This window comes from Gopherus evgoodei, chromosome 11 (assembly GCF_007399415.2).
Source record: "Gopherus evgoodei ecotype Sinaloan lineage chromosome 11, rGopEvg1_v1.p, whole genome shotgun sequence".
NCBI classification, from domain to species: Eukaryota; Metazoa; Chordata; order Testudines; family Testudinidae; genus Gopherus; species Gopherus evgoodei.
This window is the reverse complement of record NC_044332.1, coordinates 9,653,414-9,678,292: the sequence shown is the minus strand read 5'-3', so window position 1 is coordinate 9,678,292 and position 24,879 is coordinate 9,653,414. Positions and strand designations below refer to the sequence as shown.

Sequence of the window (24,879 nt, the reverse complement as noted above, 5' to 3'; positions counted from 1 at the left end):
TTCCTTAGAGGTTTTTAAGGCCTGGCTGGACAGAGTCCTGGCTGGGATGATTTAGCTGGGGATTGGTCCTGCTTTGAGCAGGGGGTTGGACTAGATGACCTCCTGAGGTCCCTTCCAACCCTGAGAGTCTATGATTGTGAATAGTTCTCTGAAAACATCCACTCAATGTGCAGCGGCAGTCAAAAAAGCGAACAGAATGCTGGAAATAATTAAGAAAGGGATAGATAATATGACTGAAAATACCATGTTGCCTCTATATTAATCCATGGTACTCCCACATATTTAATACTGTGTGAAGATATCTCAAAAAAGATATATTGGAATTGGAAAAATGTTCAGAAAAGAGCAACAAAAATGACTAGGGATATGGAACAGCTTCCGTATAGGGAGAGATAAATAAGACTGGGACTTTTCGGCTTGGAAAAGAGAGGGCTAAGGGAAGATATGATTCAGGTCTATAAAATCATGACTAGTATAGAGAAAATAGATAAGGAAGTGTTGTTTACTACTTCTCATAATACAAGAACTAGGGGTCACCAAATGAAATTAATAGGCAGTAGGTTTAAAACAAATAAAAGGAAATATTTCTTCACACAAGGCATAGTCAACCAATGGAACTCCTTGCCAGAAGATGTTGTGAAGGCCAAAACCATAACAGAGTTCAAAAAAGAACTAGATAAATTCACGGAGGATAGATCCATCAATGGCTATTAGCCAGGATGGGCAGGAATGGTGTCCCCTAGCCTCTGTTTGCCAGATGCTGGGAATGAGCGACAGGGGATCGATCACTTGATGATTCCCTGTTCTGTTCATTCCCTCTGGGGCACCAGGCAATGGCCACTGTCGGAAGACAGGATACTGGACTAGATGGACCTTTGCTCTGACCCAGTCGGGCCATTCTTATGGTCTTATATAGTGCAACTCCTGTACTAGCCTGACCTACTGTGTCAGTCCTATACACAGGTCTGTCTCATCTTACGCTGGGGTTACATTCCGCAGTCAGCACATAAAGCGAAAATCGCGTATAGTCAAAATTACATTGAGTGTAATGGCAGGCGGAATCGCCCAGACTACAGAAACAGTATTTAAATGGTTGTTTTTCTTTTTTTTCCTTTTTCTTTTTTTTGCTGACCGTGTGAAGCTGAAATTGCACGTGTTAAATGTGCCTAAGATGCGACAGACCTGTATTTTGTATGCTGGTATTAACATGTCCCATTGATTAGCCTCATTCCACCAAGTTTCTGTAATGCCTATTAAATCAATATCATCATTTAATGCTCGGCACTCCAGTTTGCCCATCTTAGTATTTAAACTTCTAGTGTTTATATATTATACCAGTTGTCCCCCATCTGCCATTTCTGCAGGTAGGGCCATAACTACTGACTTGATGGAATTTAATTTATTCATATAAAGGCTTTTGTATGGTTCCCACCATTATAGAATTTGAGCACTTTGCAAATGATAATGGATAATTCTCACAGCACCTCTGTGAGATTGGGCAGTGCTATTATACCTCTGTTTTAATGGTGGGGAACAGAGGCACAAAGAAACTAAGTGACTTGTCCAAGGTCATATAAGGAGTCTGTGGCAGAACCAGGAACAGAACTGTGATCTCTTGAGTCCCAGTCTACTGTATGAACCACAAACCATCTTTCCTCCCAAAATATCCAGAGTGGCTTCAGTCACAGCTATGGCACTTTTCTTTGTTGCCTGAAGAGGAGGCTGCAATGCTAACAGGGTGAGCAATAACTGTTTTGAGAAGGGAGAAATTCATCCCAAAATCAGCAGGGTGTCTTGTCAAGTACATCAGGAAAAAGTAGCATTCATCCCAGAATGAAATGGTGTATAAAAGCCCCTGGTCTCCTCAGATACACACGTGTCTTGGTCAGATTCAGTGGGATAAATGAGCTCTTACTTACACCACAGACAAGCCAAGCTGCTGTATTTGGATCACAGGAATAAAAATGGATCAGGATAGATTATAACCAAATGCACAAATACAAAATAGGAGATAACTGGCTTGGCAGCAGCACTGCTGAGAAGAATCTGGGAGTTGTGGTGGATCACAACCTCAACATGAGTCAGCAGTATGATGCTACTGCAAAAAAAAAGCAAATGCAATTTAAGGTTGCATTAACAGAGGCATAGCATGCAAGTCATGGGAGGTGCAGCGCTGGTTAGGCCTCAGCTGGCGAACTGTGTCTAATTTTGGTCAGCAATGTATAGAAAGGATGTAGAGAAGCTGGAAAGGATCCAGAGGTGAGCGACAAAGAAGATCAAAGGTATAGAACACAGGCCACATGAGCAAAGTCTGAAGGAACATGTGAAAAGATGGGAGTTGCCTTACCAAGAAGGGGGTGAGTGCTAATGAAGCCAATTCAATCAGTGTGGATGTGGCCTAATCCCAACAGTTGACAAGAAGGTGTGAGTATCAACAGAGGGAAAATTGTAGAGACCCAGCCCCTCCCAGTCTTTATTCAGGCCTAATTTGATGGTGTCCAGTTCGCAAATTAATTCCAGTTCTGCAGTTTCTCGTTAAAGTCTGTTTTTGAAGGTTTTTTTGTTGAAGAATTGCAACTTTTAGGTCTGTGATTGAGTGTCCAGGGAGACTGAAGTGCTCTCCTACTGGTTTTTGAATAATACAATTAGCACTGACCCCCTGCTTGGTAAGGCAACTCCCATCTTTTCATGCATTGTATATTTATACCTGCCTCATGTATTTTTTACTCCATGCATCTGATGAAGTGGGTTCTGGCCTACGAAAGCTTATGCCCAAATAAATGTGTTAGTCTCTAAGGTGCCACAAGGACTCCTCGTTGTTTTTGCTGATGTAGACTAACACGGCTACCACTCTGAAACCTGAAGGAACATGGTATGTTTAGTTTGGAAAAGAGGAGATTAACAAAGGACAATAGAGCAGTCTTCAAATACTTGAAAGGCTGCCATAAAAGAGATGGTGAAATCTTGTTCTCTCCTCCAAGAGGGCAGGACAAGAGGCAATAGGTTCAAACTACAGCATAGCAGATTGAGATTAAACCTCAGGGAAAAGTTTAGGAGTACTTGTGGCAACTTAGAGACTAAAATTTATTTGAGTATAAGTTTCTAACTAAGAACAAAGGACAATGGAACAGGCGCCTAGAGGTTGTGGAAGCTCCTTACCTGGAGTTTGCAAAAGGAGGCTGGATGGCCATCGTCTTGGATGGTTTAGACCCAACAAATCCTGCATCTTGGCAGGAGGTTAGACTAGATGACTCTTGCGGTCCCTTCTAACACTTTTGTGACACTATGCCCCATATTCTTCATGAAGATATATTTATGATATGAATGTGGCATAACTAAGATATATTTTATGCAAGATGGGTCATGTGAGATATCATTGGAAAGGTTATTATGTACTGACTATGATTATCCTATTTGAATGGATGTAACATTTCTGTATCTGATGTTAGGAATATTGACTATGTAACAATTATAACTGTGTTTGCACGTGCGGAATGCCCACCGGACAAAATGCAATCAGTCTGGCTGGTTAGTCAATGGGCCATTAGGGAGAACAATAGGACTTCGAAGATGCTAATCTCGAAGCTTCCTGGGATGCTGCTCTGAGGTTGCAGCGTCATGTGATCATGTCACCTGGTACTGGATTCCATCTTGGACTACTAGCATTTTTCCACGGAGGGGGGAAATCACACAGAGACAAAGGATTCCAGCCATATGTAAATCCTATTTTAGGCCAGGAATTGAGGTAACCAGGGTCGGTTCTTCACTGAATCACTGCCCAAGATGAGTGCTAGGAACAGGGGATGACTGCTGGGGAAGGGAAGAACTGGACCCAGGCTAGAAGGTGTCTGGCCTGTGAATATCTGGAATTCTAAGCTGCAAGCAAAAGAAGCTGGTCTTCAAGAATCTCTGCAACCTGCTTAAAACCACATTTCGGGAGAGAAATTACTTCTTGTAGCCAGTTTCTTTAGTGCATTAAGCTTAGTTTGTGTGTTTATTTGCTCAGTAATCTGCTTTGCTGTGTTTGTTCTCCCTTATAATCACTTCAAATCTGTTTTTGTGTAGTTAATAAACTTGTTTTTGTTTCCTATAAACCAGCCTGTGCAATTCATAACTGGGGGGCAAAAAGCTGAGCATAACTTCCTCCACACTGAGGGAGGGGGTGATTTTCACGAGCTTACGCTCAACAGATTTGGGTGCAGCACAAGACAATACAGTTTTGGGTTTAGACTCCTGGGGGTGTGTGCACTTGAGTGCTGGGCAATCCCTGAACTGAGTCTTCCCATGCAGAGCTGTTCTCAGTGTCTGTGTCCTTTTGCAGCTGGGTGTTGCCTTACCTATGTGTGTGCTAGATGAGGCTTGAGGGCCTGGCTCAGCAGGACAGGGTGAGGGAGCCCAGGCTGGAGGAACAGGCGGGCTCAGTGGGACCCCAGTACATCAGGTGGCACTCCGGGGGAGAGGGGACAACCTGTCACACCTATGAGTCTATAATAGTTACAATAACCTATCATCAGTTTAAAAGAGAGCTTTCCCCCTGTAACGGGGAGTTTTATATACCGATACTGCAGCCCTGGAGGGCGTTACTATCTGTGCTTCTATAAATAAACAATGGGATTTACTTGTAAAAAACTCAGTTCATATTTAAGTTCTGGGATCTATAGTCCTTGGTCCCTAGAAATTTTCATCAGAATTAACCAGAGATATATTGCACAGTGTACACAGCTTAACAGGCGATTCAATGACAGCAAATAAACAATCACAACAGCAGCAGCCAGTACATAGAGGCTGGTACCTTGTCAGATCCTGGGACCACTTCAAAGATACTGAGCTGGTTCCTCGTCTCCCTCATATAGCGTTCTTTTTCAGGACACATGTCTGGGCATGTTCCAACAAATGTTTTAGCTTTGCCTAGATCGGTCCTTTTTACTCGAGCTAAACCGGTGTTACACAAAAACAAGTGTTAAGCGCCCTGCTCGGTCGTTTCCAGCTGATGTACATCACCCAGGTATAATCAAATCAGACTACAGCCCTAGGTATGCCATGTTTCAGCAGGAACCCAAACATCCACTCTATTATTTACTATTAGCAGAGTGGTGACAGTGCACTGTACTGAACAAACAGAGGGTAACACGGTCACTTTCTTAAGGAGCTTACAGTCTATAAAGATCATTCAGCCACAAACAGTGGGTGACATGACAGAGGAGTCCTCTGCTTCAGTGACTTTACATTTATCATTCCAGTGGTGGGCAACCTGCGGCCTGTGGGCTGCATATGGCCCATCAGGATAATCTGATTGCAGGCGGCAAGACATTTTGCTGACAATAACCGTTCACAGGCACGCCCCCCCCGCAGCAACTGGGAGGGCCAGACTGCGACATATGGGGGGGAAAGGGGTAGAAGTACTCTGGACTAGTACTTCTCAACCTTTCCATACTGCTGTACCCGTTTCAGGAGTCTGATTTGTCTTGTGTCCTGCAAGTTACACATCACTTAAAAACTACTTGCTTACAAAAATCAGACAAGTGTCACAGCACGCTATTACTGAAAAAGTGCTTACTTTCTCATTTACCATGTAATTATAAAATAAATCAATTGGAATACAAATATTGTACTTATACTGTAGTGTAAAGTATATAGAAACAAATCTACCTAAACAGATCAGTCCCCCTGACAGGAGGAGAAAACCATGCTATTTTATAGGCTGTTCTATGCAGCACACTCATCCACCATGGTATCTGAGCATCCAGAGTCTGACCTCTTTGGTTTCATACGCAGACATTACTCTCGTTTACCTGACTCGAGAGTCCCTTTCCAGCAGAAAAAAGATTTTAAATAATGTAAGCAGATTTCATAATGCCTTATGGCCTAGTTTCTCTCCCTAGTAAATGACAGAGAGATTGTGTTGATCTCATCAGTCAAGGCTAATAAGAATTTAGCTAATACAAATGTACTAATGGGAAAAACTCTACAAAATTATAAAACAACATTCTAACATTTCAGACACGATATGTCATTTTTATCATAAACTAGTTTTATTAAATACAACAAAATAAATGAAAAATGAAGATAAAAGTTTACCATCTTGGGATCTGAGCTCAGGTATAATATTGTCATTTGAGTAGTTGACCTGGCCCCCCCAAAGATGCACCTTAATAGACGTTGAACTTCTAGATTTGTAGTGTCTTATTTTAAACTTGGATTCTCAAGAGTGAAAAGTAGGATACGCAATTTGCTATGGCAGATTAAATCATTGGTCCATCAGGTCCTACCTCTAGTAGTGGCCAATACTGGATGCCATAGAAAAAGGCTACGTTTTGACAGAGAAAGAATTCCTTCCCAGTTCCTACAATTTGATAATCCTCATCTACACATGCAAATTACAAATGTTACCTTGTCGCATGATTTTATCCCTTTGGTCCAGAAGGCGATATTTGTCTTCAGAGGTCTCTGCCACTGAACCGATCAGGTTACTGAGAGAGGAGGCTGATAGTGACAAACTCTCAGAGTTCTGCCCTTCAGTCCCAGAATCAAATGGGTCTGCCTCAAACTGCAGCGACTTTGTAAGAGCAGATTTCTTAGCTGGAGAACTAGAAATAAACAACAGATTTGATCAGTGATACACTACTGCACACTGTGAAAATAAAAGGGACTTCAAGCCAAAGAGAATATAAATTTGCTTGGATTTCTACTCTTAATGTAGATCTCACTTTGTTGTCTAAAACGATTATGGAAATATGATGCTGTCAGCAATGTTATACTTCTGTACATTACAGTTATGACTGTCAATACAGTCCTCAGTATTTAGACAACTCATTTACATAAATGCATAATTAATTTCAGTGGAAGTTATGTATCTAAATCCCCTAGACTGTTCTGAAAAAAATCTCAAATTTGGACAGCCATTGGACATAATATTTGCAGCAGGTTTATATCAGTATACAGTATGGTAGTCTGCATCTGTTCCTGCTCGTGATTAACCTTTTTGTATAATACTAAAGAACTAGAGTGTTTGGCTAGTCAAATCGCTTGACGGACTATTTAGTCTTGAATAGATGGTATCTTACATGTTGGAATGCTACCCAGAAACACAACAGGTTGTTCCATTAGGACCATACTCCATACCAACACAAATATATCAAGAGACTATGAAAGGCCCAATCCTGCAAGCATTTTATAAGAGTTGATTATCCAACAATCGATTTTTATAAAAAATTAGGACAGTATTTACAACTGAGATTTATTTGCATGGTGAGCTTCAAATTTTAAAATGTAGCTAAGCAAAATGAACTGCCACAATGATTTAATGTACAACATTTTATTTTTCTCACCCCACAAAACAAAGTGGTTGAAGGGATTTTGCTCTAATAGCTAAGGAAAATTCACCTTTGGGAAGTGAACAAGCTTGGAAAACTTCAGCAAGCTAATTGCTTGTGATCTTAACTATAGTGGTTGTTATCTAAGCCTATTATAACGAAAAGAACAGAAGAGCAGTTGCTTTATGGTCTCATAGCCAAAACACTGTGAGGCCCCATTGGGGAAAGAAGCTACAGATATATAACTTAACAGGCAAATTAAATAAGGCATCTTAAGATCCAAATCATGCATGAAATCAGAAGCGTTGCCGCATATACAGGGGAAAATTATCTGTTCAACATATGTCTCAACCTTCAAATTGTAACATGACCTATAAGCTCCTAACACACTCACATTCCAACTGGAATGAACAACAGCAAAGGTAAACAATAAATATACAATACAGTTAAAAGAACTTATCAGAAGCTGCAAACAAAACTGCCATGAATAAATGGGAACTTTAATTTTTTTTCTTGTTTATTCAATACAAAATGATTGTGGTTACTAGACATACATTCTGATAGGAAATCCTAGTCATGGAAAAAAGGCTCTATCAGCCAGACTCTTAGAGAAATGAACATACCTTTTACTAGACAGGTTGCTACTGGTGGAGGGTCTTATTAAAGATTTGCGAAGAGGGGAATGCTGATAGTTTTGCTCTTCTTTGCTTTGTCTCCCTTCATCTTCATCAACCTTCTTCTCCTTAGATGAAAATTCTCCCTTACTAAGATCTGAATAATATATCAGGTGAGGTCAGATACTTGCCAAATCATGCAACTGACATTTTAAAATGTACTTCTGGAAAAAATGTGTTCTAATTTGTTTTAATTTTATTTCCTTATGATTTTAGAAGTCACAGTCATATGAACTTACACAGTGTTTTCAAGCTATTTTGCATTAGATGATGTGTCATGCACAAATCCAATTCCACAATGTAGGACTAGGAAACTTATTGGTTCTGTTGCAGACTCACACAATGAGACACTACAACTCATACTGTTATGCAGTTCAATATAAAACGACAAAAGATTTATTTAGCAACAACTGTAGTTGTTTGGCAGATTGTCAGCAAATGTAAAGCCTGATTACCTGAATTTTGGATTTCCCAAATTTTGGATGTTTCCCAAATCAGAAATTTGTACAGATGTGAATTTTATCAGAAATTGTGATTATCAAAGTGTTTTGAATGTCTCCCAAGACTTTTAGATAATCAGGTTTACCTGTACAGACTCATTCTCAGATGCACATGTGTTCCCAGAACTTAAATCTGAACTCTTGTGGAAAGCTGGGGCCATGTGCATGCTCTTTGACAGCAGCACACATCTGGTATGTTAGCAGCTTGGTCTGCTAAAATGATCAGAAGTGAAATAATTTAAGATGAAGCCATTTTCATAATCAGGCTCCAAAGCTGACGTCATAATGAAATGAGCATGGGCAAGTAAGCACTCTCAGAGCTTCAAGAAGACAACACTGCAGTTTGCATTTGTTTTTTGTGGGGAAGTTTAGAGGTGTGGAATGAGGAGGCAATACTTTTAGTACTGGTGTTTGTCCCAGCATTACTCAAATACAGCCACCAGGGGCTTTTCTTGCAGTCTCAGCCTCCTGGGCAGTGGTTTGGAAGAGCGGGGGGCAAAGCAGTGGTCCCTCTCCAGGGGCCCCTAGCAATGGTTGGGTCCCTCCGAGCAGGAGTAGTAGGGTTGGGCTTCAGCCCTAGGGTGGTGGGCAGCAGACTCCAGCCATGGGGCTTCGGGCTCTGTCCCCAGACCCTGTCCCCTGGGTGTGGGGCTTTGGGCTCCGTTCCTTGGTTGTGTGGTGGTGAGCTCTGTCCCTGAGCTTATCCCATCATCTCCACCCCTCCTCCCCACCCCGCTTTCCCCACTGCCCCAGGCGCCCGCTGCCTCTATACCCACCTCCCCATCCAGGGCTTAATTTGTTCCCGGACTTGCTGGGGCTGAGTAAGTCTGCTGTGAAAAGTGATATTAACAAACATACAAATATCACTTTTCACAGCAGATTTACATAGAGCTAGCAAGTCTTAAAAAAACAAAAAAAAAAACCACAACAACCCAAAAGAGCAAAAGAAATAATAAGAAAAAAGACAAGAATGTTTAAAGCACCTTATTTGTGTTTCTATTCTGGTTTGGTCCAGTAGAGACTAGAGACAACTATACATTATTTACATTACTGAGTCTGCAAAAAAACAAACCCTACATAGATAAATTATAATGATTTGGACATGTATATGTGCGTATGTTTGTTTTTTTCTAAAGTTAATTAAGTATTTTAGGAAAAATTGTCGGAGTGGCCACCAGCAAGAATTGGTGGCTGCACCATGAGGCCACCAAAAAATGTGTTGTGAGAAACCCCATGCAGAGTACCATGTAGTGATACTCAGATCCTAGGCGGATGTTTACAATAAGGTTAACTAGACTAGAGTGTTTTGTTCCATGGAAACAAAGCTGACATGGGAGGTACACTTCCAAACTGGACCAACACCTGGGGGAGCTGTTCATTCCAATTCATGTCTGACAGATCTATACAAATCTATGACATATAAACACTTATTTTAACTGAATACACTAGAAGAGAAAGACATAACTAAGTGACCAAAACATGAGGAAAGGAGGACAGGAAAGAAACTGAAGAAGTCAGCACCATGGCTCCTCATGTACCCTTACATCAAACATTAAATTCAGCAAGGGAGAGTGTATCTTCCCCAGAAGTCAGCTTTCCAGATGGTTCCTAGTTTGCAAGAATACTAGAAAGAGAAAACATCATCTCTTTTATTATGCAGATAGTTCTCAAATTAAAATTTTACCCAATCAATATAAAAAGTTTATTTTGCAGCGTGAGGCTCTTGCTACTCATAAAACCATGTTAGGAACATTCACTACAGGTAGTGCCTAATTGCCTGGTTATCCATGGATGCTTTGTAAAGGCACTACAGCTTTTAGGTGAGACAGTTAAATTCAAGACCTACATTTAATCCTTAAGCGCAGGGTGGGGGGGGGGAGGTGAAGTAGGAGGACAGCAGATTAGATATCTAATAGGTAAGGCTACTTCATGGATATTTTTAGTAAAAGTCATGGACAGGTCATGGGCAGTAAACAAAAATTCACAGCCAGTGACCCGTCCATGACTTTTACTATATACCCCGGACTAAAACTTGGTGGGACAGGGAGCACGGCCCTGGGGGCGCTACAGGTGCTTGGGGTAGGGGAGGGGTACGGGTACTGCTGCAGGTGCTGGAGGGATTGGCAGGGCTGGGGCAGGTTCCCTCCCCAGCTCCTGGGAAGCGGAGATCTCCAGTTCGTAGCTCCACGTGCTGCCTCTGCTCCATCCCAAGCCCTGGTTCTGCAGCTCCCATTGGCTGGGAACTGCAGTCAATGGGAGCTGCGGGGGACAGCACCTGTGGACAGAGGCAGCACATAGAGCTAGGAACGGAGGGAGGAGAGCTCTTGTTGCTCTTTTGGAGAGACCTCCCCAAGTAAGCCCTGCCCTGCATCCCAATGCCCAGCCCTGAGCTCCCCAAAAAAACTCCTGCTGCTGCGGGGTGGGAGTCCCAATAGGGTCCCAGCAGCAACTGGTGCGACTGGTCCAGGGGCTGCTCAGGCAACTTCCGGGCCAGCCGCACGGGCCCCTGCAGAAGTCACGGAGGTCATGGAAAGTCACAGAATCCGTGACTTCCATGACCTTCATGACAAACATGGAGTCTTAAAAATAGGTGCTTGGAAGAAAACCACTCTCACTTAATGATCATTGTCTGATTAACAATTTTTGACTTTAAAAAGCTGAGGGTTAGCAGACACCACCAAGAATTGCTCTATTTTTGAATTATTACTCCAAGTACTGTGACAAAGTCCCTCTTCTACCTTGGTGGGTCCTGCGCTTATTGGCAGATTTGCTCACCTCAGTGATCTTCCCCACAGTTTGGGTCAACTCCTCCTGTGTCTGATCAGGAGTTGGGAGGTTTTGGGGGAGGGAGGGAACCCGGGCCCACCCTCTACTCCTGGTTCCAGCCCAGGGCCCTGTGGATTGCAGCTGTCTATAGTGCCTCTTGTAACAGCTGCATGACAGCTACAACTCTATAGGCTACTTCCCCATGGCCTCCTCCAAACACTTTCTTTATCCTCACCACAGCAGGGGGTCTGATAACGCTTGTACTCCTTAGTCCTCCAGCAGCACACCCTCTCACTCTCAGCTCCTTGTGCCTCTTGCTCCCAGCTCCTCACACGCACTTCCTCTCCTCTAGCTCCTCACCCCCGACTGGAGTGAGCTCCTTTTTAAATCCAGGTGCCCTGATTAGCCTGCCTTGATTGGCTGCAGGTGTTCTAATCAGTTTGTCTGCCTGAATTGGTTCTAGCAGGTTCCTGATTACTCTAATGCAGCCCCAGCTCTGGTCACTCAGGGAACAGAAAACTACTCAGCCAGTGACCAGTATATTTGCCCTCTGCAAGACTCCTGTACCCCACTGGCCTGGGGCTGTCACATATCCCTCCTCCCTGCTCAACATCAAGAGGTTGGGCAACTTGAGATGCCAGACAGTGCACACGTGACAAGCCATCGGCATTATCGTGACAGCTCCCTGCTCTGTGTTGCACACGGAACTGGAAAGGTTGAAGGGACAAGAACCACCTGGTCACCCTTGTGTTCTTCTCCTTGTTCCGCTGCATCCATTGAAGAGGGGCATGGTCGGTCACGAGGACAAATCTGCACCCAAGCAAGTAGTAGTGCAATGCTTCCATGGCCCATTTTACGGTGAGGCACTCTCTCTCCATATTTTGTTCCCTCGGAAGGTGTTTCCTACCGAGGTAGAGAATTGGGTGTTCCTCCTCCCCGACCATCTGTGATAGAACGGCCCCCAACCCTACTTCCGATGAATCTGTCTGCAAGATAAATTCCATGGTGAAATCAGGGACTATCAGTACAGGGTTACTGCAGAGGGCAGTCCGTAGGTCTGTGAAGGTTTCCTCTGCTGCGTCAGACCATCTCATCAGATCAGGTCCACGGACTTTCACTAGGTTTGTCAGGGGACTTGCCCTTGTGGCATAGTGGGGGATAAATTGTCAGTAATACCCCATTACACTTAGGAATGCCGGGACTTCTTTCTTGCGACGTGGTTGGGGCCAATTTTGTATGGCCTCCAACTTGTTCACTTGGGGTTTTACCAGACCTTTTCTCACAATGTAGCCAAGATATTTGGCCACTGTAAACCATACAGCGCATTTGGTAGGGTTTGCTGTAAGGCCAGCTCGCCTGACGGTATCAAGGACTGCCTCCACCTTCTCTAGGTGGGTTTCCCAGTCTGGGGTATGAATGACCACATCGTCCAAATAGGCAGCAGCATAACTGTTATGCGGGCATAACAGCTTGTCCATGAGTCGCTGGAAAGTAGATGGGGCCCCATGCAGTCCAAAAGGGAGGACAGTATATTGAAAAAGACTCTCTGGTGTAGAGAATGCAGTCTTTTCCTTTGCGTCTTCTGCAAAGGGAATCTGCCAGCACCCCTTTGTCAAGTCTAGGGTAGTCAAGTACCGGGCATTCCCCAGACAATCCACTAGCTCATCTATGTGAGGTATGGGGTACGTGTCGAACTGGGATACTTCGTTTAGTTGCCGGAAGTTGTTTCACAACCTTGTGGTGCCATCAGGTTTGGGCACCAGCACGATTGGGCTGGACCACTGACTGTGGGATTCTTCGCTGATCCCCAACTCCAGCATTTTTTTAACTTCTGCTTTTATTTCCTCCCTTTTGGCTGCTGGCACCCGATAGGGCCTCATTGTTATTCTGGCCCCAGGGTTCGTGACGGCGTGGTGATATGTCTCGGTTGTTCGACCTAGTTTTGTCGAGAACACATCTTGGTTCTGGAAGATCATCTCAGACACCTTATTCTTCTGGTCTGGTGTTAAATCGGGAGACACTCATCTGTTTGGAAGGCTTGTTTTCCTGGATAGTTATCCATGCCTCTTGTGCATGCCAGGGTTTCAGAAGGTTGATGCGATAAATCTGTTCTTGTTTTCGGCGTCCTGGCTGCCGCACCTTGTAGGTTACTTCCCCCTCAGGTTCAGTCACCTCACAGGGCCCCTGCCATTGGGCCAGAAGCTTGCTTTCTGTCGTGGGTACCAACACCATGACCCAATCCCCTGGTTGGAACTGTCGGACTTTTGCCTGGTGATTGTAATAGGTTATCTGGGCCTCCTGTGCCTTTTCCAAGTGTTCCTGTACAATAAAGGTGACATGGACTATCTGGTCTTGCATCTGTATTACATGTTCTATTATATTTCTCCCCTCATTGGGTTCCTCTTCCCAAATCTCTTTGGCGATATCTAGTATGCCACGGGGGTGTGGTCCGTATAATAACTTGAAAGGGGAAAATCCAGTCGAGGCCTGAGGTACCTCCCAGATAGCGAACATAAGGTAGGGCAGTAGGGTGTCCCAACCCCTCCCATCCCGACTTACCACCTTCCGTATCATAACCTTGAGGGTTTGGTTAAACCTTTCTACCAACCCATCAGTCTGCGGATGGTAGACTGACATTCTCAAGGTATGTATATGAAGCAGCGTACAAAGGTCCTTCATTAGCTTTGACATAAATGGGGTTCCTTGGTCTGTTAATATCCCCTTTGGTAGCCCCACTTGGGCAAAGATCCCCATCAGCTCTTTGGCTATCGTTTTAGAGGCCATGTTCTGCAGGGGGATGGCTTCTGGGCAGCGAGTAGCATAGTCCAAAACAACAAGTATATATTGGTGGCCTCGAGTCATCTTCTCCAGGGGTCCCACTAGGTCCATGGCTATTTGCTCAAAGAGGACCTCTATGATGGGAAGGGGTACTAAAGGTGCCCTCAGGTGGGGACGAGGACTGTGCAGCTGACACTCCAGGCAGGACACACAGTACCTCCGCACTTCTGCATATACTCCAGGCCGAAGAACCGTCGTAGGACTCATGCCAGGGTCTTCTCTACCCCCAAGTGCCCCCCAAAAAGATGATTATGAGCAAGACTTAATACAGCGTTCTGGTGTTTTTGAGGTACTAAGCTTTGCTGTACCTTCTGCCCCTGTACTGGTGCAACCCAGTATAAGAGATTCTTCTTCATTATGAAATAGGGTCCTGGTCCCTGGGTTCTCCCTTCCACGGGGACCCCATCTATTTCAGTCACCTCCTTTCTAATGTTGTCGTACCTTGATTCTTCAGCCTGGTCCCGTCCAAAATTTCCTCTTCCGGGGTTAATCTGCCCAAGATCTAGGGGCCCAGTCTCTGTTGCCTCTACTGGTTCAGAAGCATTAGGGTGGGGGTCAGACTCAGGTGCTTCTCCCTCCTGGGTTGCCTTCTTTTCAGCTGCTCGGGTCTGCCTACCTGCAAGAGCGACCCTCTGGCTCTGGGCCAGTATTTGGGTTCCCAAGACCTTGGCTGCCCTCCTTTCCCTTTTCGACTTTCTACCCTGTCTGGGAATGGAAAATAAATCTGGGGATATTTCAGAGAAGACTGGGGGTTGACAGTCTACTGTGGAGGACTCACTAACTTCAGGGTTCCCCTCTTTCTTCAATCCTCCTACTGGGAGTAAGTCTTCAAACCCTGGGAAGTCCCTCCCTCTGAGTACAGCATATGGGAGTTTAGGGACTACACCTGCTGCTACCTCAGTAGTGTTCCCCTGAATCTCTAGTTTTACTGGGATGGTGGGGTAATAACGAAGTGTCCCATGGACGTATGTTATCCCTGTATGCTTAGCCCACAGTAGCTGACTACACTTCACAAGCTTCCCCGAGACAAGTGTGATAGCACTCCCCGAATCAACCAGTGCCGTGTTCTCTACCCAGTTTAGCTTTACTGGTCTGGTGTACATATGTGGGGTTAGTGAGACCCTCACAAGGTGGATTAGGGAGCATGGGTCTGCCCAGTTCCCCAGGTTACACTGTATAGACTCCTCAGCATGGGGAACTGTGCAGCTATATGTCCCCACTCGCCTCAGGCATAACATCTGTATGGGGCCTTAGGCATTCCCCGGTCTCTTGGTTAGGGCAGTCTAACATCACGATCCTCTTCTCCCTCAGTGCTCTGACTCTTTGTGGCTTCTGGTGGTCCTTCAGCCCCTCTCTTTTTCCACCTGTGATCCCCTGGTTGCCCAGTCACCCGAGCTCTAGGGCCTGGTGCTGCTAGTTTAACCCGGGGTGCCTCTTCCTTAACTGGTCGGGTCAGCTCCCTCGCTGGCCGGGTCAGCTCCTTCGCCTCTCTACCAGTGCGACCTCATCATAGGTGGAGGATTAATTCTGGCTTACTCAAGCACGAAGATCTGGCGGTAGCCCCCTCATGTATCGGTCGATGACCAGAACCTCTAGTATCTCTTCTGGACTCCGGGATTCCGTTCGCAACCACTTTCGTGGAGATGGGTGAGGTCATACAATTGGGACCGTGAGGTTTTGTTTTCCTGGTACCTCCACTCGTGATACCATTGGGCCTGCACTGCAGTCGTTACCCCAGAACTGGCCAGGATCTCTGCTTTCAGCTGGGGGTAGTCTGCTGCAGCCTCTTCAGCCAGATCATAGTAGGCCTTCTGGGCCTTCCCACACAAGTATGGGGCAAGGATGCCAGACCACTGATCTCGAGGCCAGGCCTCCTGTAGGGCTATCCTCTCAAAGGCCAGAAGGTATGCCTCTACATCATCCCCCTGCATCATTTTCTGCAGCCAATGGCTGGCCCGTATGATCTGCATCCCATCATGGCCGCGGTTCAGCTCTGTAAGGGTCTTTACCTGGTTTACCAGTTCCCGCAACATAGCCTAGTCTTGAGAAGCCTGGTCCATCAGCAGGCGATTAGTCTCGTGTTGCAGCCGGACTGCCTCCTGTGGGGCAGCTGCCTGGACACGGGTAGCCTCCTGCTGGGCCGCAGTAGCTTGTATCAATGCCCTCACTAAGTTATCCATTGTGGTGGGGGAAAAAAAACAAAAAACCCTTTTTTTTTTTTTTTAAATCACTCTCCTTCTTCTGCTGCATTGTGCATACCAAAATCCCACTCCTAACACCAGTTGTGACAAAGTTCCTCCTCTACCTTGGTGGGTCCTGCGCTTATTGGCAGATTTGCTCACCTCAGTGATCTTCCCCACAGTTTGGGTCAACTCCTCCTGTGTCTGATCAGGAGTTGGGAGGTTTGGGGGGACCCGGGCCCACCCTCTACTCCTGGTTCCAGCCCAGGGCCCTGTGGATTGCAGCTGTCTATATTGCTTCTTGTAACAGGTGTATGACAGCTACAACTCCCTGGGCTACTTCCCCATGGCCTCCTCCAAACACCTTTTTTATCCTCACAACAGCAGCTTCCCCCTGGGGTCTGATAACGCTTGTACTCCTTAGTCCTCCAGCAGCACAGCCTCTCACTCTCAGCTCCTTGTGCCTCTTGCTCCCAGCTCCTCACACACATTTCCTCTCTTCTGGCTCCCCCCTGCCTGACTGGAGTGAGCTCCTTTTTAAACCCAGGTGCCCTGACTAGCCTGCCTTGATTGGCTGCAGGTGTTCTAATCAATTTGTCTGCCTGAATTGGTTCTAGCAGGTTCCTGATTACTCTAGTGCAGCCCCTGCTCTAGTTTTCTGTTCCCTGAGTGACCACTCAGCCAGTGACCAGTATAGTTGCCCTCTACCAGACTCCTGTACCCCACTGGCCTGGGTCTGTCACAGTACATTCATCTTATTTTCTTACAAACAGAGTGCAAAAATCAGATGCTGTACATAAGCACAGCCTTTGCATTTGGTGCCCATCACAAAGGGAGAAACAATCATAGAAACAGTGTTTTACTTCTGGAGCCAAATTCCAATCTGGTGCAAACAGGTGCCACACCACTGAAATCAACTGATTGTCACCCTCTTATATCATGCCTAGAAGAAACACAGAAAATAAAAGCTCACTTGTTTTCTTCTTATGCCAAAATGTTACTATATCTTTGTGTAACCCCTTTGCCTTCTTCCTTGCCTGAGCAGCAGAGGCCTGAAAAAAAGCATGCAATACCAGGGACAATTAGCATCGGAACACAATGTAAAGAAGCCTACACAGCATATACAAAGATATCTTTGGTTATTTCATTGGGAGTTCAACCATCTCCCTAGATGTCACTAAAAGCCCGAATGCCATTTGTGGCAAGCAGACTGCCCCAGCAGAAGATTGCCCTGGGGTGGTGGTCACACAAAGCTGAGTTCTGTAGTACACTAGTAAGTATCGTATCAGGCTGATAGCTCTCGAGACTGAAGGCCTCTTTTTAACCACAGAACAGGTACAGCATGTGCTAGCAACATAGTCTTCCCCATGCTGTCCCATCAATATACCCCAATCCTGATCTGATGGGATCATCTTTAGTGGTTAGAATACAGTTTCGTCTCCAGATGTTGATTTGTTAGACCATAAATCCGTGAACTCCACCACAGTGAATGGCTGTACACATCCCAAACATACGTCTAGATACTACACAACTATTTTTAAAATTTACATTAAATACTCACATGATCAAAAAAGTAAATAATAGCCAGTTTTTTGCTGCGCCTGGTAAGGACACGCTGGACTTTCGTCTGTCCAAAATGCTTCTTGAGCACATTTGTGTCATTAAGGTAGTCAGGGATATTTTTGCACTGGATTACTGTGAGTTCACTTGGCGATAAGCCACCAAGACTGTCCACACTCTCGCTGCTTCGATTTCGACGTGAAGGAGTCACAACAGCAGAATCTGTGGTTGAAAGTGTTAAGAGTGTGGTTTCTTATTTTGGATCTCAAGAAAGTAGACGTTAAATCAGAAGTTTGCATTAAGCAGGGGTACTGACACCTGCAGCACTTATTTACATTGTGGATTAGTTAATGAAAACACTAAAATTATTCAATGTTAAGATTGAAATTTTGAATTAGCAAAGCAAGGAAATTCAACATTCTCATGGCAACTTTAACTAGACCCCTGTAATGAAGAGTCCTTTATTACAACTGGCAAAGTGTGCAATTATATATTTTAAAAATATTGTTCAGCTATGTGGAGCCATGAGAATGGACTATGCAATACACAATCACATACAGCTAGTTATGAAGTGAGATTAAATAAATTAAGATGTAAACAGGTTCTCTTGTGCATATGTAAAGACAAAAAACTAACAAAATGAAATGTATATTTCATAAAAAAGCTACGTTAAAAGAACATTAAGACTGCAGAGTGAAGCACTCAACATCCAGGAAATGTTAGGCAGCCTTACATCCCACTGTTAGTATACATTATGATGTAGTCCTCTTTACAAAAAGCCACAATACTGAAGAAGGCAGTGGAGGAGAAGAAAGCGGAGAAGGGAAGAAGAGAGACAGAATAAGGAATGAGATGGGGAGGTTTGCAAAGGAGGAAATCAAGACATCTCTGAATTTCCAGGGAAGCTTGGGGGTGTCAGGGTAGGAGGGGATGGAAAGGTTACACAGAATTACTATATAAACATTTAGAAAGTGCCAATCATCAGGTGCCAGTGCAAAGGTTAAGATGGGGTTCTCAACCAGGGGTCCAGGGCCCCCTGGGGGGCTGCAAGCAGGTTTCAGGGGGTCCTCCAAGCATTGCTAGCATTAGACTCGCTAGGACCCAGGGCAGAAAGCTGAAGCCTTGCCGCATGAGACTGCAGCTTGGGGCCCCCTAACCCCGGCACCCAGGGCTGAAGCCGAAGTCTGAGCAACTTAGCTTCGCGGTGCCCCCTGTGGCATGGGGCCCCGGGCATTTGCCCTACTTGCTACCCCCTAATGCCAGCCCTGGCTTTTATATGCATGTCATAAACATAGCGATAAGGGTAGCATAAAATCTCTCTTTGGCAGCTGTACTGAATCACTTTACCTGTAAGGGGTTAAGTAGCTCAAATCATGTAGTCGGCACCTGACCAGAAGGACCAATGAGGAAAGAAGATACTTTCAAATTGGTCAGAGGAGAGCTGTTTGTGGCTGTCATTGTGTTGTTCCCTCTCCAGATAGAGAGAGAAGCCAAGCAGGGACAATATCTCCTGAAAATATACCTGGAATGATCCATCTCAAATTACAAAAATTGTAAGTAGGCAAGGAAATGCATTAGGTTCTCTCTTGTTTGGGCTTGTGAATTTTCCTGTGCTACAAAGGTAGTTTTATTCCTGTTTTTGTAACTGTGAAACTGAGTCCAGAGGGGAGTCCTCTATGTTTTAAATCTTTTATTACCCTGTAAAGTTACCTTCCATCCTGATTTTGCAGGTGCGATTCTTTTACTTTTTTCTTTATTATAAAGTTCTTCTTTTAAGAACCTGATTGATTTTCAGTGTCCTAAAGAACAAGGGTTTGTTTGGTCTGTGCTCACATTGCTAACCAATTGGTTGGTATATTATTCTCAAGCCTCCCCAGGAAAGGGGGTGAAGGCGTTTGGGGGGATAATTTTTTGGGAGGATAGGGACTCCAAGTGACCCTTCCCTGAATTTTTATATAAAACCATTTGGTGGTGGCAGCAATACCGTCCAAGGACAAGGAAAGGAATTTGTGCCTTGGGGAAGTTCTAACCTAACCTAGTAGAATATAAGCTATGGGGGTCTTTCATGCGGGTCCCCATATCTGTACCCCAGAGTTCAGAGGAGGGGAACCCTGACAATGCAGAAAATCAGTTGCTGTGGCACAGCTGGGCCATGGAATTTTTATAGCATGTTGCGGGGGCCTCAGAACGAAAAAGGTTGAGAACCTCTGGGTTAAGTATGTATGTATTGATGGACTTGCAAGAGTTCAGTTTTCTTTCTCCTGAATCCCCAGAATGAGGAAAAGGCATGTACAGAGCCATGATGAGGCTGGTGGAAGGTAAAGCAATAAGGTAATTAGGGATGGAAAAGGGAAGAAAGCAAGAGAGACATACCAAACAAAGAGAGAAAACTGGATGGAAGACCCATATGACTTTGCCATGGAGTGGGAACAAGAGGGAGAAGAGGAAGGTGAGATAAAAGTACACACAGGAGAATGGGAGACGAGAGAGAAATACAAGAAGGAACTCCAAAAAACAATCAACCCTGCAAAACAAAAATCAAACACCAAGTACATTATCCAGAAATTTCTGCCTGAAGAGCAGCACATTAGTTTATTATGCATCAGCTTAAAGAAACTAAGCATAGCAAAACATATGCCTGGATTGGCTTAAATACAATTGCTACCACAAAAGTTGAGAGAAGAGATATGTGCCCTATACGCTTCTCAATGCCATTTTTTAAACTGTAGCAAGCTCATGTTTTCCTTACTGACCCACAACCTCTACTAAATGTCCGTCATTTTCAACTCCTGAGAAGAGTAATTAACTTAATTAATGCCACAGAGGTGAGCCTCCACTACACCAATATTTGACTAACCAACGGAAGAAGCATCTGTCTTCATAGTGACCACCTCAGACAATTTAGAAGCAACAATGAAGTATTTGAAAGCATGTGCTGTTTAATCCTCTTTAATCACAAGAGCAACAATTGCAAAGAGCACCTCCAGGGTAGGATGTAAAATGAAATCATTAAGTCTCCAAAAACAAAAACAAAGAATCCCTTGGAAAGGGAAAACTTTAAAGAGAGCAAGCCATCCTATTAACTTCCACTACCCATGCGTTCATTTCCACTACCTGATTTACTGAATAGCGCTGATTCCTAGCACTTACCTTCCTTAGTTTTTGCTTCAGTTTTCTCTTTACAATCTCCCTCTTTTACTGGTGCTGAGAGCCGTGGTGCAGCAAACAGAGACTTGCTTGCTCCCAACATCTGTTCACTTTCGCCAGATTCTCCAGATACTCTTTCCTTTTTTGACTCTTTCTTAACACGTCCACTATCTTTATTGCTTTTTAGCACATCCTGCAGTGTTCGGCTAAACAAGCCAGCTGCTCCACGTGGCCGGCTTAATCGAACAGGCCGCTTATCTGGAGGATAGCCACTCCTAGTTACAATCTCTGACTCCTCTGCAACATCATAATCCCGCCCTCTTGGGGAACGATCTCGTTCCTCTTTTCTTTTCATTCCTTTTACAAGGCTGGCAAGTGGCTCACTCTGAGCTTTGTCATGTTCTGATTTAGTCGCTATACTGACTTCAAAGTTTCCTCCTAAATCCAAGGACCCAGATGAACTAGGAAAAGTAGTGAAGCTACTGCTGGGGCTTCCAAAGAGCGGCTTTGTTCCTTTTCTCTCATCCTCTACAGTTTTGCTTGGTACAGAAGAGGCAAAGGAAGATGGCAAATTACTGCTGCTAGCTGGTTTTGAAAAGCTGAAGTTTGTACTGGTAGTAGAGCTACTGGTCTCTTGAGAAAGGCCAAAAGGGGCCAGTACTCCAGGTCCACTACTAACTGGATGGGAAAATGTGAAAGATGTTGGGATGATCTGGCTTTGTGTTTTCTCTGGCTCAGAACCAGCACCAAAGATTGGTTTAAATATTGCATTTTCTGGTGTTTTAAAGCTGAATTCTGATCCCACAAAGCCACTACTTGAAACATCTCCAGATGTAACTCCAAAGTTAGAAGCATTCTGAAAAGTTCCAAGGTTAGTAGGTGGTTTAAAACTGAATCCTTGGTTTCCAACAACAGAGGAGCTAGTTGGTGCAGAAGATGCCACAAAAGTTGTAGGTTGTCCAAGACCATAAGACTGTGTAAACCCAGGGGGTAGCCCAAATCCCAAGGTTTGCCCTGAAGTGGGATGGTTTAATCCCGAAGGCTGAGTAAAGCTGGATGGCTGGGCAAACCCAAGATTCTGTACAGATCCTCCACTGCTCTGTCCAAACATAGGGGGCTGACCAAATCGAAATGGTGTTTGAGCCTGAAACATTCCTACAGAACTATTAGAAGGTGCTGGGAAAACAGCAGGCTGCTGTCCGCGAAAAGGACTGTTAGGGTTCATCTTCAAACGGAGGAGTTAGTGAGTATCTGCCAAAGAGAGCTCACGCCTCGAACATCTGTTAACTTTCAGTTTCCAGCCAGTCATTCTAGTAATCTGAAACACAAATGTGTAACATCATTACATTTTCTAATTGGTTTCCATTTATAATAGGGAAGTTCGGCCAAGAAAATTAATTGCTTTATCCTACATCTTTGCAACATCCTATTAACTTTTTACTATGTTTAAAAAAATAATTTATTCTTGCATCTTGTTTTCTCTTTTCTGTGGTTTCTAATCTGTGAAATAACAGTTGTTGGGTTTATGGTGGCCTGTACTATACAGATCAGAGTGGATGACCTGGTGCTCCCTTCTGGCCTTAAATACTATTGCTCTATAACTTTTTCTCTCATCCTATGATTAGTCAGTTTGCTTAACAGTCTTGTGAGGGACTTTTTGAAAGTCCTAATCTACCAGTTCTTTATCCATTATTTTGCTGATCACCTCAAACAATTTGAATATATTGGAGAGAGAGAATGTCTCTTTACAGAAGGTATACCATTTCATCCCCACTGTATCATATTCATGGGTGTATTAAAATTGTCTGTAATTGCTCTTCAGCCATTTAACCTGGCACCATAGTAAGGTTCACTAAGATTGCTTCTATTGCTTTTTTCAAATATAGGTATTACTCTCCAGTCCTGTGACACAATAGCTGAATGTGGTAATAGATTGGATAGCTTTGTTAGCAGCTCAGTCACTTTATTCTTAACTTCCTTCAGAACTCACGGATGTACCATCCAGTCCTGATGACTTGATGCTGTTTAATCAGTTTGTTTCAGCACCTTTTCTTTTGACCGCTCAGTCTCTGACTATGCTTCATTCTTTATTACCTGAAGAGAGTAGGTCAGGATAGATATCTCCCTAACATCCTCTGTGGTGAAATTATTTAGTTTCTCTGAAATGTCCTTTTCATCTTGAATTGTTCCCTTTATTCCCTGGTAGTCTAGTGCATCACTGATTTCCTTACAGGATTTCCAATTCTGATACACCTGAACAATTCTGTTTATTTTGCTCATTTTCCAATTACTTTTCTAAATACCTTAGCCTTCTTAAACCATAAGGTGGAATTTATCTACTGTACATGCGACCATTATGGTACAATTAAGGCCCTGATCCTGCACCTGCATCCTTGCAGGCACTTTTACCCACAAGGAGGTTCTGAGTGGGTAGAAAGGTCTGCCCATACAGATCCAGATGCATGATCAGGCCCTAATTTGTTAACATCAGCGCTGACACTAAGGATTTTTTTTTCCAATTTGGACTGTAAAGGCTTTGTGACTATCTGCCTTTAAAAAAAAAAATAAAAAAATCTAGTGTACGGTGTTAGCTTTAGGTACTATCTCTTCCCTGAAAATATTATGGTTAATTTTACTGCACTTACTGATACTGAACAGATTAACTACTTTTGAGTCTTTTCCTATGCACTACTTTCAAGAGACTGCTGCACGCAAAAAAGGAAGGAAGTCTGAGCAAAAAGCTATTTCCCAGAATAAGATACGGTAGCTACTCACTCCAGGGAGCAACCAGGCTACAGCTGGGCCAGAACTAATACCCTGGCTCTGAAACTCATCTTCCCATATGGGACAGGGCCAGACCTAGCAGCATGGACGCACCTGAATGTGGGGCTTAAAATCATTTTCAGTAAATTCCTGGCGTCCGGATTGAACCTACTACAGACGCCATAAATTCAAACTGCAGAGGTGCATCAGTAGTCCTTTGCCCACTCAGCCTCACCTGCACTTTCATTTCAGCGCTTCCCCCCAGCTGAATGGGAACTGCCTGTTCAGAGATGGCAGGTGTAAAGTGAACAAAGAATAGCAATAATTCACACCTAGCCAAATGAGAGTCCCCAGACCCGTACTGGGGCAGAGGCAACTCAGGGCAGGGGAATGGGGACTGTGCCTGGACACAGGGGAAAGGAGTCTGGGGGGTGGGGTCAGTGCCCAGGGACAGGGCCTGGGCAGGAGAATGGGGGGCAGGGGACGGTGCCAACAGACAAGGGCCAGGGGTCTGTGGGCAGGGCCAGGGGAAGAGGGATGGGGAGGGTCGGTGCCTGGACAAGGGAATGGAGAGGGGGTGGTCCCTGCAGACAAGGAAATGGGGGCAGTGGGCAGGAGCCAGGGATGGGGGAGGGGTGATGCCCACAGACAAGGGCTGTGGGCAGGTGGGTCAGTGCCCGGGCAGGTGGCATTGGAATGGGGGCCGAGAGCAGTGCCCACAGGTGGGGGATGGGGGAAGGGGCGCAGCCCACAGGCGGGGGAATGGGGGCAGTGCCCGGGGGAAGGGGAGCAGCCCACAGGCGGGGGATTGGGGGCCGGTGACCGGGGGAAGGGGAGCAGCCCACAGGCAGGGAGCGGAGGAATGGGGGCCAGTGCCCGGGGGAAGGGGCGCAGCCCACAAGCGGGGAGCGGGGGAATGGGGGCCGGTGCCCGGGGGAAGGGGCGCAGCCCACAGGCGGGGAGCGGGGGAATGGGGGCCGGTGCCCGGGGGGAAGGGGCGCAGCCCACAGGCGGGGAGCGGGGGAATGGGGGCCAGTGCCCGGGGGAAGGGGCGCAGCCCACAGGCGGGGAGCGGGGGATTGGGGGCCGGTGCCCGGGGGAAGGGGCGCAGCCCACAGGCGGGGAGCGGGGGAATGGG

The 24,879-nt window shown here is 45.1% G+C and overlaps 1 protein-coding gene across 4 annotated transcripts in view; it reads right to left on the bottom strand.

The window, feature by feature from the left end:
• MCM3AP (minichromosome maintenance complex component 3 associated protein) overlaps positions 1-24,879 on the bottom strand; it is a 79,905-nt gene that overhangs the window by 54,225 nt on the left and 801 nt on the right. For 2 of the 4 annotated variants that reach the window (XM_030580710.1, XM_030580706.1), the window contains exons 2-7: positions 20,982-22,296; positions 17,833-18,053; positions 17,245-17,323; positions 7,937-8,084; positions 6,391-6,587; positions 4,793-4,932 (exon numbers count right to left, since the gene is read on the bottom strand). In XM_030580710.1, the coding sequence (XP_030436570.1) occupies positions 4,793-4,932; positions 6,391-6,587; positions 7,937-8,084; positions 17,245-17,323; positions 17,833-18,053; positions 20,982-22,203 (2,007 nt within the window). In that variant the 5' untranslated portion in view covers positions 22,204-22,296. The other 2 variants (XM_030580708.1, XM_030580709.1) reach the window with 2 other exon arrangements.